Raw genomic sequence first — 12,325 nt, 5'->3', positions numbered from 1 at the left:
AGGCTCCCCTCCTCCACCCTTCTCCTCTCTTCCTCATCTCATCTTCCTTTCCCTCTCTCCTCCTCCTCCACCTCCTTCTTCACTTCCTCTCCTCTTGCTTTAGGCCTTGATACGGTCTGAAGAGTCTAAGCACCACTTATTGTTACTTCCTCCTATCGTTTAAATTTTAAAACGGTCTCTGACCCATTTATCATGGATAGCACTAAATAATTGAATGCATGAGAATAACTAAAGATACGCTACTTTTCATTTAAATCCCCTAGACAACATGATCAAGTACAGAACTCTGCCAGTATTGTTGCTCAGTGGTTTAGAGAGATGCTTCAGTATTCCTCGTCGTAAGAACGCGGAAATGAAGATTGCCTACTGCCATCTAGTGGTCAAAATCATATGTATAGAAAATGTTCTATAATGTTCTAAGTGTTTTCTTATCGACTTTGTTTGTCTCATACCCACTAGAGCAACTCCCTTTAATAGCTTTGGCTGCCCATATATTTGCCATCTTGATCTACACCAGTCAATTCATGCAGAGAGAGTGTGTGTTTTGTACACGTCGTTTGCTGATGATACGTGAGAGTCTTTGGCCTGAGTGTGCTGACCTCTCGTAGATGGTCTTGAGGGCGACTTGGTCAGAGATGCCGTCTGTTTCCTCCAGGAACAGGATGAGCCAGGATGTCCGGTACGGCCACTCCTCTGTCAGGTTGATCCACGATGCCAGGCGGTCCCAGTTAAAGATGATCTGATTGGCTCTCAGCAGGCGACCTGGAATCACAGCCAGTAGCAAACACTGATACACCGTTGATCTAGCGATAGAAATTCAGTACTTTGGAACATAAGCTTCCTTAGTTCACATTGTACTTTACCTTTAAGTCTATTGGCAAGGGCTTGAGAGGAGACCTGCATATAATGTAGCTCCAAAGAAGTACCATGGCCTTTGAGTAATACAAGCATTTGCTGTTGTATTTAGTTATTTGGCGGTTTATTCGGAAGAGTATTTGGTGTATTTGGATTAGTATTTGGAACAATCCTGGAAGCAATGTTTCCAGGAGTCTCTGAAGGAGTACTTGAAGGTGTATTGGATGAGTAATTGACAGTAAAAAGGTCCAAGTCTCCATGTATGTTGTGCGGTGTACCTGTGACAGAGACTATGTTGAGAAGCCTCCTCATGGTTTGGGGGCTGATGTCACTGAACCAGTCCTCCGTCACCAGCAGCTTGGTCAGGTCAAACGACATCTGTCTGGTCACCGTCCTCTGCATCTGACGACGACGATACGTGTCCTGCATGTAGGCGCACACACACACACACGTTCATGTCACCAAGACAGTTAGAGGCCAGGGTTAGACCTAGTGGTTCTTCTCAGTTTGAATGTTCTGAGATCCGGCATTCATCACAACACCAGTATTTGTGTATAGAAGCTTTGGCCCCCCCCCCCCCCCCCCCGCTGTGATCTGCATTCCGGTTGACCCTGACAGAGTTAGTGACCATGACATCATTGCTGCCTGCTGGAGGCTCCAGCATGTGACAAGTCTTCTGAAACGGAAATGTTGTCTCACATTAGAACAAACTCATCCCCACCCTCCTCCTCCTCCTCCTCTCATCCCGTCTGCCACCCTTCCTCCTCCCTCCCTCCCAACCACGCCAGCAGGGGGTTACCACAGCCAATTACCACGTGGAAACACATGCTAATGTGCAGGAAATGACCATATTTGGACATAAGGACACACTTTTATCCATTGTGGATAACAATGAACCCCCTGTTTGCAAGGCCAGGCCCCACAGCCATCAGCACACTATATGTTGTGGACAATCAAAATGATCCTACAGAATGAAAGGCCCTGTTGTGTACCATTGGACACGCTGACAGTTTATTCATCCTTGGTTAGTACTCATCATTCAAAGACAACAGCTGTGATTGCAAAATGGTGTTCCCATAGGAATTATCAATAGCAAAATGCTGCTGATAAATGATCTATTTATCAGCAACATGAATCAATTTATTTCATTGCTCATTTATTCATGTGACATAAAAAGGTTTATTATAACTGTAAACTTCCAAAAGCCTGGAATTTTGCTCCGCTAGTAACAGCTCTAATTGACAACACAGTTTAGGTGTCCCATTCTACTGGGCTACAGTAGACTAATCTCCAGTCAGGTAACCCAGGCTCCAGTGTGTGTAAACTGTGAGCTGTCTGGAATCCAGGGCTGGCAGGTACACTCATGGTACAATGGGAGAGGGCTCCCTGAGTCACGGGAGGCTTTAGGCTGTCTTGGAAGCTGTAAAGCCTGCCTTGTGACCTACCTCTCCGCCCAGCCAGGATGGCCCTCGGGGCCCCCACCACCACGCTTGGACTGGCCCTGAGTCAACTCCTCTACTCCGGGCTCTGACTGGGCTCAGCGTTATATGGTCTGATCTGGGGATGTTGTTCATATTGTGCTGTTTGAAGTCAACATGCACCGCATCGGAAGTGCTGACGCAGTTCAAGTGCTAACGCAATTAGACTTCTCACGAGTTCACGTCAGGCTAGAAAGGAGCGCCCAGACTGTTTACAGCTTCCCTCCTCCTCTCTCCTCCATCCATCCCGTACCATTGAGTAAAGATAGACTCTGGTGCGGCAATCAACGACTCTACAATTAAAGGATGCTTTCCTCCTCCGCTGTTGAGCAGTGCTCACAAAGAGGCTCCGCTGAGCCGTCCTGCGAACGCCAGGAAAACAAAGCCCCTGCTCCACAACGCAGCCACACAGGCCACGACGACAGACAAGAAACGAGGGCATCTGAAAAGAAGGCAGATAAATCAGGAGCTCCCAATAAACAAACACGGCAACAAACAGGCTAGCTGGGCGTCGCGGGGGGAAGATAGCGAGCCACTTAGCCTCCTGCCGGCAGACCTGGTGCCAGTGTTTTGTCACAGGGACCACCGCTGCTCCGCCCTGTCATTAGGCAGTGGCATCGCAGCAGGAAGGATAAACACATATTACATCAATTACCCAGGCTCCTCTGGGACATTCTCTCTCTCTCTCTCTCTCTCTCTCTCTCTCTCTCTCTCTCTCTCTCTCTCTCTCTCTCTCTCTCTCTCTCTCTCTCTCTCTCTCTCTCTCTCTCTCTCTCTCTCTCTCTCTCTCTCTCTCTCTCTCTCTCTCTCTCTCTCTCTCTCTCTCTCTCTCTCTCTCTCTCTCTCTCTCTCTCTCTCTCTCTCTCTCTCTCTCTCTCTCTCCCTCCCTCCCTCCCTCCCTCCCTCCCTCCCTCCCTCCCTCCCTCCCTCCCTCCCTCCCTCCCTCCCTCCCTCCCTCCCTCCCTCCCTCCCTCCCTCCCTCCCTCCCTCCCTCCCTCCCTCCCTCCCTCCTCCGGCTCTCTAAACCCTACCACACTTACCACCACAGTGCCGGGGGGCTGGTGCTTGTAGTGCATTGTGTCATCCATTATGTGTCGAACTTATTACATGAGGCCTGTTCTGTGTCACCGTGGGAAAATCAAATCTGTGTTTCGCTGAAACTAGATTGGGAACTTCGGAATGATAGAGCTGGGCATTTATTTTAACCATCCGTCACTGTTGGGTGAGCTGGGTGTAACATGCAGGGAGAATCAAAGAGTAATAGGGGGAACATGGGGAAAAGCCAGGGAGGGGTAAGATGGAGACAAGGGATAAGAAGGAGAGGATGAAAGCCTAGTTAGAAGGGATCTTACCCTACGGTTGAGGGCATTCTTGCTGCCAAACTTGGCCTGATCTCCCAGGCTGTTCTGGGACAGCTTCCTGTCAAAGTCCTCGTTCCAGCCTGGACAGAGAGCAAAAACGAAGTTACACACAAGTGATGAAGGTCTTTTTACACATTCTCTAGTTTGCTTTCTTTAACGAATCACTGCAACTCCTATAGGGTGTGCCTATCCCAATATGTCTATTTGTGAATATGTGTGTGTGTTAATATGTGTGTGCGCGTGTGTGTGTTCCTGCCGTACCCTCTGCTCCAGCCAGGTCTCCGTTGGTGGAGGCAGCCAGACACAGCTTCTTGGCAGTGCTGAGGCCCCTGCTGTTCAGGAACACAGGCAGGTGGACGATGTTCCTCATGTAGTCGTGGCCGTTGATGTTGGAGTCACGCAGCACACTGTTCAGGTTCTGGTTGATGGCCTTGATGATGATGTGGGGGTCGCTGGCAAAGATGGAGATGAAGGGCCCCTTGGAGAACAGCACCCTCACCTGGTGGCGGAGGGGAACAGCAGGTTGGTTTGGTACAGGGGTGAATGAGGACAAAATGCCTCCAAGTCAAGAAAACTTCAGTAAATATGTTGTATGATTGGGCTGCCTGTATTCATTGGCTGGTCAAGGGACCAACGACTGATTTGAGTTCCTTAATCATTTCATTAATTAACTCAATTATTTGTTCATGTCTGGGGGTTTTCCAAATCTGTGAATCCAAATCTAGAGGGAGAAATGAGGAAGACTGCAGAGGCCTGAAGGGCAGTGTGAGTTATCCAACAGGGGAATCTTTCTTAGGTGGAGGGAGGGAGGGAGGGAGGGAGGGAGGGAGGGAGGGAGGGAGGGAGGGAGGGAGGGAGGGAGGGAGGGAGGGAGGGAGGGAGGGAGGGAGGGAGGGAGGGAGGGAGGGAGGGAGGGAGGGAGGGAGGGAGGGAGGGAGGGAGGGAGGGGACTCATCTTGTGGAGAAAGAAGATTGCATTAACACACACATCAGGCAGCCAAACACAGGGGGATTACCCCCTTAAAATGACATTTGGACGAAAGGAAATTCTATTTCCCCAAGCTGGGGTAAAAGAATCCGAGTGAGGAGTTGTAAGAGGCGGCAGGCAGGGACAGGAGGGCTACTGTGTGGACTGTCTTGGAGAGAAGTCCCTTTGAGAGGCAAGTCCTACTTTCCCCCTCCCTCAGCCACTGTAAAATCACCAGATGGGCACTTGACCATTTAAGTTTGAATATTGAGTCAATGAAAGATGCCTTGTGTGTTTTGATAAGTGATAACGGCTAAATTGGCCATTTCCCCAGTCCCCATGGAAGCGTGCATGTTTTGTGTTCTGTTGTGGCATCTTATGTGTGTGCAGACACACACACACACACCGTGTCAAGCATCTGCAGAACTTTGTCCTGTTCGCAGGCATCCAGTCCATCAATGATGACCGCCATGCGCGTTTGGTTCTGGGTGAAGCCGTCGATGGTCTTGGCCATCTTGGACATCAGCTCCACCTCATGCTTCAGCACCTGGAACAGGAACAGCCCATTTCAGTCCATCTAAACATATCAATACAGATTGATGTTGTATCTATCACATGAAGAGCGCTGTAGAGGGTGAGGTGACAACGGTGACATCAGTTCATACTATTTCAGATAAATGCCTGTGCAAAGTGGGATTTCTTGTCCTTGTCATGTGCTGTGCTGTGCTGTGCTGTGGTGTGGTGTGCTGTGCTGTGGTATGCTGTGGTGTGCTGTGCTGTGGTGTGGTATGCTGTGGTGTGCTGTGCTGTGCTGTGGTATGCTGTGGTGTGCTGTGCTGTGCTGTGGTATGCTGTGGTGTGCTGTGCTGTGCTGTGGTGTGGTATGCTGTGGTGTGGTGTGCTGTGGTGTGGTGTGGTATGCTGTGGTGTGGAGTGCTGTGCTGTGGTATGCTGTGCTGTGCTGTGCTATGGTATGCTGTGGTGTGGTGTGCTGTGCTGTGGTATGCTGTGGTGTGCTGTGCTGTGCTGTGGTATGCTGTGGTGTGCTGTGCTGTGCTGTGCTGTGCTGTGGTGTGGTGTGCTGTGCTGTGGTGTGGTGTGCTGTGGTGTGCTGTGGTGTGCTGTGGTGTGGTATGCTGTGGTGTGCTGTGGTGTGGTGTACTGTGGTGTGGTGTGCTGTGCTGTGCTATGCTGTGGTGTGGTGTGGTGTGCTGTGCTGTGCTGTGCTATGCTATGCTATGCTATGCTATGCTATGCTATGCTATGCTATGCTATGCTATGCTATGCTGTGCTGTGCTGTGCTGTGCTGTGCTATGCTGTGGTGTGCTGTGCTGTGATATGCTGTGGTGTGCTGTGGTGTGAACGTAGACGTGAGATGGCGACATGTCTCTACCTTCATGAAGCCCTCGCTCTTCAGCTTGTGCATGTTGTTGGCGGCGCTGTGCAGCCTCTTCCTCTGGGAGTTGAGCACCGAGTCAGCAACCTGCCACCAGGTGCGGAGGTTCAGCACCAGCGCCAGCCCCACCACGCTCGCCATGGCGATGAGCACGGCATTCACCGTCAGGTTGGCGCCGTCCACCTTTGAATTTATATTAAAAAAAATAGAAATATCATGATATATATATATATATATATACACACACACACACACACACACACACACACATGAATGTATTCAAAAAATACATGGGGATAATGTATTGAGATGGTGGATTTGGCAGAGTGTATCAAATGGTCGTACTTTGAAGATGGCGAGGAGGGTCATGCCTGTGATGAGACAGCCCAGGGTGACAACGAAGAGCACAAAGGACGGAACGCAGCAGGTCTTCTTCCACTTCTTACCTGAAGAGATAAGAAGAGGGAGGGAGGGTATACGTTAAGTGGTCTGGGGGGGAGGGCGGGGGGCGGGCTAAAATAGGCCTTACGTGAACACTGTGTGAGGAAAGGAGAACAGTACCTTGGTTCTCATCGTTCTCGAAGACTCTGAAGAGCCTGGTGGCCATGAAGCCAAACTCCCTCTCACAGGCGTCTGAGAGGGTGGCCACCATCTCTGCCATGGACGTCTCCCCTCCCACACTGGAGAGACGGTTGTAGTCTGTGAACAGGAATCTGACACACACACACACACCACCCACACCATTAAAGACAAACAGAGAAATAACAATTGATCCCACATTGTGTAAGGCAGCAGTATGTGTTTCTCAGGCCGTTCATGTTTTCTTTTCTGGTGTAAGTGTGTGTGTGTTTGTGTGTTTCTAGGGTGTGTGTATGTTTCTCTAGTGTGTGTGTGTGTGTATGTATCCTACCTGACAGGCAGGGCGCGGGTGGTCTGCTCCGGCAGCTCGGGGGCGTTGACAAACATGAGCTTGAGCAGCAGCTCCAGGTATCCCACTTGGCGAGCCAGCCGGGTGCTCAGCACCCAGGCCCAGTTCCAGCTCTCGCCCTCCCGGCGGCCCCCGTAGTACACCAGCACTGGAGACACACACACAGGGAGGGAGGCTTCCAATAACCGCCCACAACAACTGACAATGACACACTCCAGAACTAAAGGGAGCTATCGCACCCTGTGGTGTCACCTTGAATGTAAGCACACCACAGCTGAGGTCTGAGGGGCTGTGTTACTGTCAGGAAAACCAAGGTGTTGTTATAAACAGTAACTCTAGCTGTGTTGAGTGGACAGGTGTCTGAGCGAAAGAGCGGTCGGTTTCTCACCAAAGAAGATGTAGATCAGGGCCAGGAGGCTGAGGGAGACGGCGATGGTCAGCTTGGGGTCGACGGTGAAGCCAAGGACCAGGGCCACGCTCCCGCACAGGAGCATGGTGAGGAACACCACCAGCCAGGAGAACTGGAACAGTGGCTCCACCTGCTGGCCTGCAAACGTCTTCATCTCATCTGGAGGAGGAGGAGGGTAAGGGTGGGAGAGGAAGAGAAGGGGAGAGGGAGAGGAGGAGAAAAGAGGAATGTGGAGGATGGGAAAAAGGAGGGAACAAAGAGACAATAAATTAAAAACAGACCTTTCAAAATTGTAGTTTTTCTCAATTTCTACGAAACAGAGGAAGACTGTGCACACAGTTTCAGCAGTCAGCAGTGATGCCACAGGTGGATCTATACACAAAGCCAGTCAGCACGAGTCTCTCACCCTCCAGCTTCTTGAGCAGGAAGGACTTGCCGCTGCCCCACTGGGCGTACAGGCCCACGCAGATGGGAGGCTGCATGGTGGGCTCACTCAAGATGTCCGCCAGGGCGCTGCTGTACAGGTCGTAGCCCAGCATGTCCCCATCAGACTCAGAAGGAGACAGGTGCTCTGGGAGAAGGGAGGGATGCAGACAGAAGGGGAGGGGGGAGGGGGTGGACAAAAAAAGAAAAACAGAGAGAAAGAGTGGTAGTGGATGGATATGGAAAGACAGAAGACAGGGAGAAAGAGAGAGAGATTTCATAGGTCAGTTGTGAGGCCACATACTCGTAGGCTGAAGTGGATAGTGGAGATGGCAACACTTGGTGGTCTGATGCAGTAAAGAGTCATGTCTCACTGGCTCCAAAGATCTGGGTGAGGATGCTCTTCTGGTGGGTGCAGTCGATGTTGTAGGGCGTCTCCCCGGCCTTGTTGGGCCGGTACAGCAGACGGCCATCTTTAGGATTACGCAGGAGGAGCTCAGCTAGCTTGCGGCTCCGCCCCCGGATGGCGATGTGGAGAGCCGTATCTCCTTTCTGAAAACGAGGAGCCGGAAGAGGCGTGGGAGGAGGAGTTGGAGGAGGATTGGAGGAGGGGGAAGATTCATTTATTTTGAATTAGAAATGTTAAAATTCATGTTCATGTAACCAGTCAAACGTTGCCATAACTGTTCCTAATGTTATTCATTTATACTAATGTTATACATGTTGGTCATTTTCAGATGAAGGTGATGGTTCTCCACAATACCTTGTCCACAGCGGACACCTTGGCCCCTTTGTCCAGGAGCAGCTCCACAATCTCAATGTTCCTCATCTTGGTGGCTTTGATCAGAGGGGTCTCTGCATCCTGAAAACAGAACCAGCATTCGGGATCAGACTTCCAAGTACCGAATCAGGTAAAGCAGAGATTCTTTATTTTATTTCTTACAATTCAAACACTCCACATTGGAGATTGATGGAAGGTGTTTTGAGTGGACAGCTCCAAGCTGCTGTGTTCCTCACCTTGGTGCAGCTCTCAGTATCGGGGTTACACAGCAGGATGTCTCTCACCATGGTGGCGTTGCCCTTCTCCACCGCCCAGTAGAGGGCAGTCTTACCATCCTACAAGACAGAGTGCAATGTCATGTATTTGTTTAGGAGACGCTGTTATCTCAAGCAACGTACAGGGAGGAATTTGAACCAGCATCCTCTAGATCTGCATTAAAATGCTCTACCCCTACCCATCCCCAGCCAAAACATTCATAGCAATCACTGGCAATAGATACAAATGATTAACTATATATATAATTGTGATTTCATATGTACTTTCATTTAATTGTTAATATTATCAAACAAAAGAGTCAGTGTTTGGCCGGCATGCAGTGTTTGTTCTCAATACTGGTTTGGCTCAAGACTGTGGTTTCATGTTTGGAGGATATATGTGCACCATTTGATCTGCAGCTATCCGATGTGGAGAAACAGACACAGGGTAAGCTGAGATGGACCACTACCTGTCCTCTGACGTCAATATCGGCGTATTTGTTGAGCAGGGCTCTGACGATCTCCCCATGGCCTCCTCTCACGGCTCCGATCAGCACGGTCTCTCCACTCTGGGAAAACAACACACACCATTAGCACACACACACACACAACACAGGGGAGAATACCGTGGCTACGCAATATCTTCTTCAAATATATTTTCTTTATCTCACACTAACAAACCCTAACAAACCCCTGCTGAGAACTCCTTTAAGTTGGGGTTTCCCCCCCCCAGACCCAGTCACATGTTTAGGACCAATTCAAAGGCCAAGGCTAGCCCAATGAGAGCCACTGTTTAGATCCAAAACACAGTCTTGACTGCCTGGGCAGCGGTGCTTACCCTGTCTGGGATGTTGACGTAGGTGCCTGCGTCCAGCAGGTCCTGCACGATCTCCGTGTAGCCCTCTTTAGCAGCGATCATCAGGGCCGTGTTGCCGTCCTTGTCAGTCATGTTGACGTTGGGGTTCCTCTTCAGAAGCTCCTTCACCACCTCAGTGAAGCCCCCCTTCACCGCCACAATCAGAGCCGTCATCGAGTTCTGAAAGGATTACCAGACTTGCTGATTTGGGGAGAAAGGATTTTCACCCAGTGCTATTGACTGACAACAGTGGCCTTTTTGTTTTATATGACAGTGCAGGTCAACAATGTGTCAACAATGAAGGCTGGAAGATAACTCCTGCATTCGTTATAGTGTAGGTCCTGTATGAGAGGATGATGTCACAGGTCAGCACTGACCGCTCCCTCCTGGTCCACGTCTGCGCCGTTCATCAGCAGGTGCATCACACTGTCATAGTGACCCTTCCTAGCGGCCCAGATCAGAGGAGTGGTGCCATACTGAGGGGGGAGAGAGAAGAATGGACAGAGATGGAGGGAGAAAGGAAAGGAAGGGAGGGAATAAAGGGAGAGAGAGGAGGAGGGAAGAGAGACACAGGGACTTAATAATCCCATTGAATAAACACTAGTCAGGCGCTATGGTATCTTATTTTTATCTTTAGATTTAGCCTACTATAAATGTAGGAAACACCTACTAATCCTTACATTTAGGAAACACCTACTACACATTTAGGAAACACCTACTAATCCTTACATTTACGAAACACCTACTTGAATTCAGGAAACACCTACTAATCCTTACATTTACGAAACACCTAGTAATCCTTACATTTAGGAAACACCTACTTGAATTCAGGAAACACCTACTACCTACTTTGTCGGAGCAGTTGACTTTGGCTCCATGCCGCAGCAGGAGTTGGACGATCTCCGCGTGGCCTCGTCCTGCTGCCCAGATGATGGGGTAGACGCTGTACTGCTGGGGCACAGGGGCGCTGGTCAACACACGGCCCCAAGGCAAGGTCTACAGCAGGGTTAGATAAGAGCAGTGCACTCTACCGTACGTTACCTGGCCAGTGATGTTGGGGTTGGCTCCCTTCTCCAGGAGCATCTGGGTCACGGTGACCCGGCCCTTGTAGGCCCCCCACATGAGGGCACTCCAGCCCCCCTGGACAGACACACACACAGGGACACATACTTGAAGTATGAATATGCATACTTCCTGTAGGCAGAGCCAGGCCGCAAGCAAACTAGGTATCCATACAGACAGGAGGAGGAACAGCTGCACGCACACACAAAGACTCATGTAAAAACACAATGCCCAGTCATATTCACACAGGGAGGTAGGTGATATTCATAGACTTGCGTATTTATGGGACTACAGATGTGAATTAGTTTAAAACTATAATCTGGTATGGTGAATTACATGGTTACATTTATGTTTTAAACAACATGGTCCCTTTTAAATCTATATTTTTTGAAAAATATATATATCTTTCCCTAACACCATGGAGTTATATATACTGCATGTCACACTGCCCAGTGTAATCTAATCTAACAGCACAGTAGCCAACCTGTGGCTCTAATCTCATCTGTCATTATAGATAGTACAGACAGACAGGCAGGCACCAGGACAGCTTAGACACACAGTTCTGTCCTTACTGTCTGCCTGCCAGTCCGACTTACTGGCTGTGTCTTTCCTGCCTTGACTCCTGCCTGAGTCACAGTTTAGGAGTATGAGGTCCTAAATAAGAACATAGGCTAGTATATTAGTCTTTTTCAGACTGCCGGCCTTCATCAAGACTGCTTGTTCCACCGGGAAGAAATGCTGTACTGGGAGTGATTTTAGTCATCGAGAGGACTCATTCACAGTCTGCATACAGAAGTCAATAATAGGTTTGAATTCCCCTCCTGTATAATTCACATAAAATTCAAACTTTCAACAGGGATATAGTGATGTTTTCCTTTCCAGAGATGTAGAATTAGCCTCACTCATTAGCATTTACTGAAAACAAAGCACTTCATGTTCCTGAGTGGGCTAGCATGGAGATTCAAGTTAGAACAAACTAATGGATTCATGCAGTCGGCCATCCAGAGAATGGCAAATGCAATTTCCCAAGTAGAGACATCATATTGAAAGTAATGTGATTTGTGTCTCTCACTGGCTAATGCTTGATTCACTACAATCCAGCCTAGACTGAACAGACTGAACATGGAACACAAATCACATCCTGTGGAGACCATCTATGTCTGATCGACAGTCCCCTATCTTACCTCCTTTCCTCCCTCACCCTCTCTTGTCCCTATCCTCTCTCCTTCACTCCCTCCATCGCCATCCTTCTATTTGGCCCTCCTTCCTTCCCTCCCTCAGTCAGGTACGGTATTTTCACCACTTCCCTCCCTACCTCCAAACAATTCTCCATCTCCCCCTCTTCCACCCTCCTCCTTGTCCCCTAGTTCCACGCCCCTCTCACCATGTCTCTGTGCTCCAGGTTGGCATGGTTCTCCAGCAGCTCCTTCACCACCTCCACGTGTCCCTCCTTGGCAGCAGAGATCAGAGCCGTCCAACAGTCCTGTAGCACACCAAAATAACACCGCCACTTAGTCCGTTACCACGGACACTCCAATCAACGGGAGCGGACGTC

At 49.6% G+C, this 12,325-nt stretch overlaps 1 protein-coding gene across 4 annotated transcripts in view; it reads right to left on the bottom strand.

Annotated features, from left to right (window-relative positions):
• kidins220a (kinase D-interacting substrate 220a) overlaps positions 1-12,325 on the bottom strand; it is a 39,353-nt gene that overhangs the window by 22,382 nt on the left and 4,646 nt on the right. For all 4 annotated transcript variants that reach the window (XM_084676739.1, XM_084676731.1, XM_084676747.1 and 1 more), the window contains 20 exons: positions 12,155-12,253; positions 10,750-10,848; positions 10,558-10,656; positions 10,086-10,184; positions 9,691-9,888; positions 9,323-9,421; positions 8,835-8,933; positions 8,581-8,679; positions 8,192-8,369; positions 7,801-7,965; positions 7,374-7,553; positions 6,968-7,133; positions 6,619-6,770; positions 6,403-6,503; positions 6,055-6,240; positions 5,068-5,208; positions 3,956-4,193; positions 3,686-3,774; positions 1,134-1,278; positions 600-762 (listed from right to left, as the gene is read on the bottom strand). In XM_084676739.1, the coding sequence (XP_084532865.1) occupies positions 600-762; positions 1,134-1,278; positions 3,686-3,774; positions 3,956-4,193; positions 5,068-5,208; positions 6,055-6,240; positions 6,403-6,503; positions 6,619-6,770; positions 6,968-7,133; positions 7,374-7,553; positions 7,801-7,965; positions 8,192-8,369; positions 8,581-8,679; positions 8,835-8,933; positions 9,323-9,421; positions 9,691-9,888; positions 10,086-10,184; positions 10,558-10,656; positions 10,750-10,848; positions 12,155-12,253 (2,795 nt within the window). The remainder of the gene's footprint in view (positions 1-599; positions 763-1,133; positions 1,279-3,685; positions 3,775-3,955; positions 4,194-5,067; positions 5,209-6,054; positions 6,241-6,402; positions 6,504-6,618; positions 6,771-6,967; positions 7,134-7,373; positions 7,554-7,800; positions 7,966-8,191; positions 8,370-8,580; positions 8,680-8,834; positions 8,934-9,322; positions 9,422-9,690; positions 9,889-10,085; positions 10,185-10,557; positions 10,657-10,749; positions 10,849-12,154; positions 12,254-12,325) is intronic.

The sequence above is a fragment of the Hypomesus nipponensis genome, chromosome 3 (assembly GCF_054491055.1).
Source record: "Hypomesus nipponensis isolate SF chromosome 3, ASM5449105v1, whole genome shotgun sequence".
Taxonomy (NCBI): domain Eukaryota; kingdom Metazoa; phylum Chordata; class Actinopteri; order Osmeriformes; family Osmeridae; genus Hypomesus; species Hypomesus nipponensis.
This window is presented reverse-complemented; position numbering and strand designations above follow the sequence as displayed.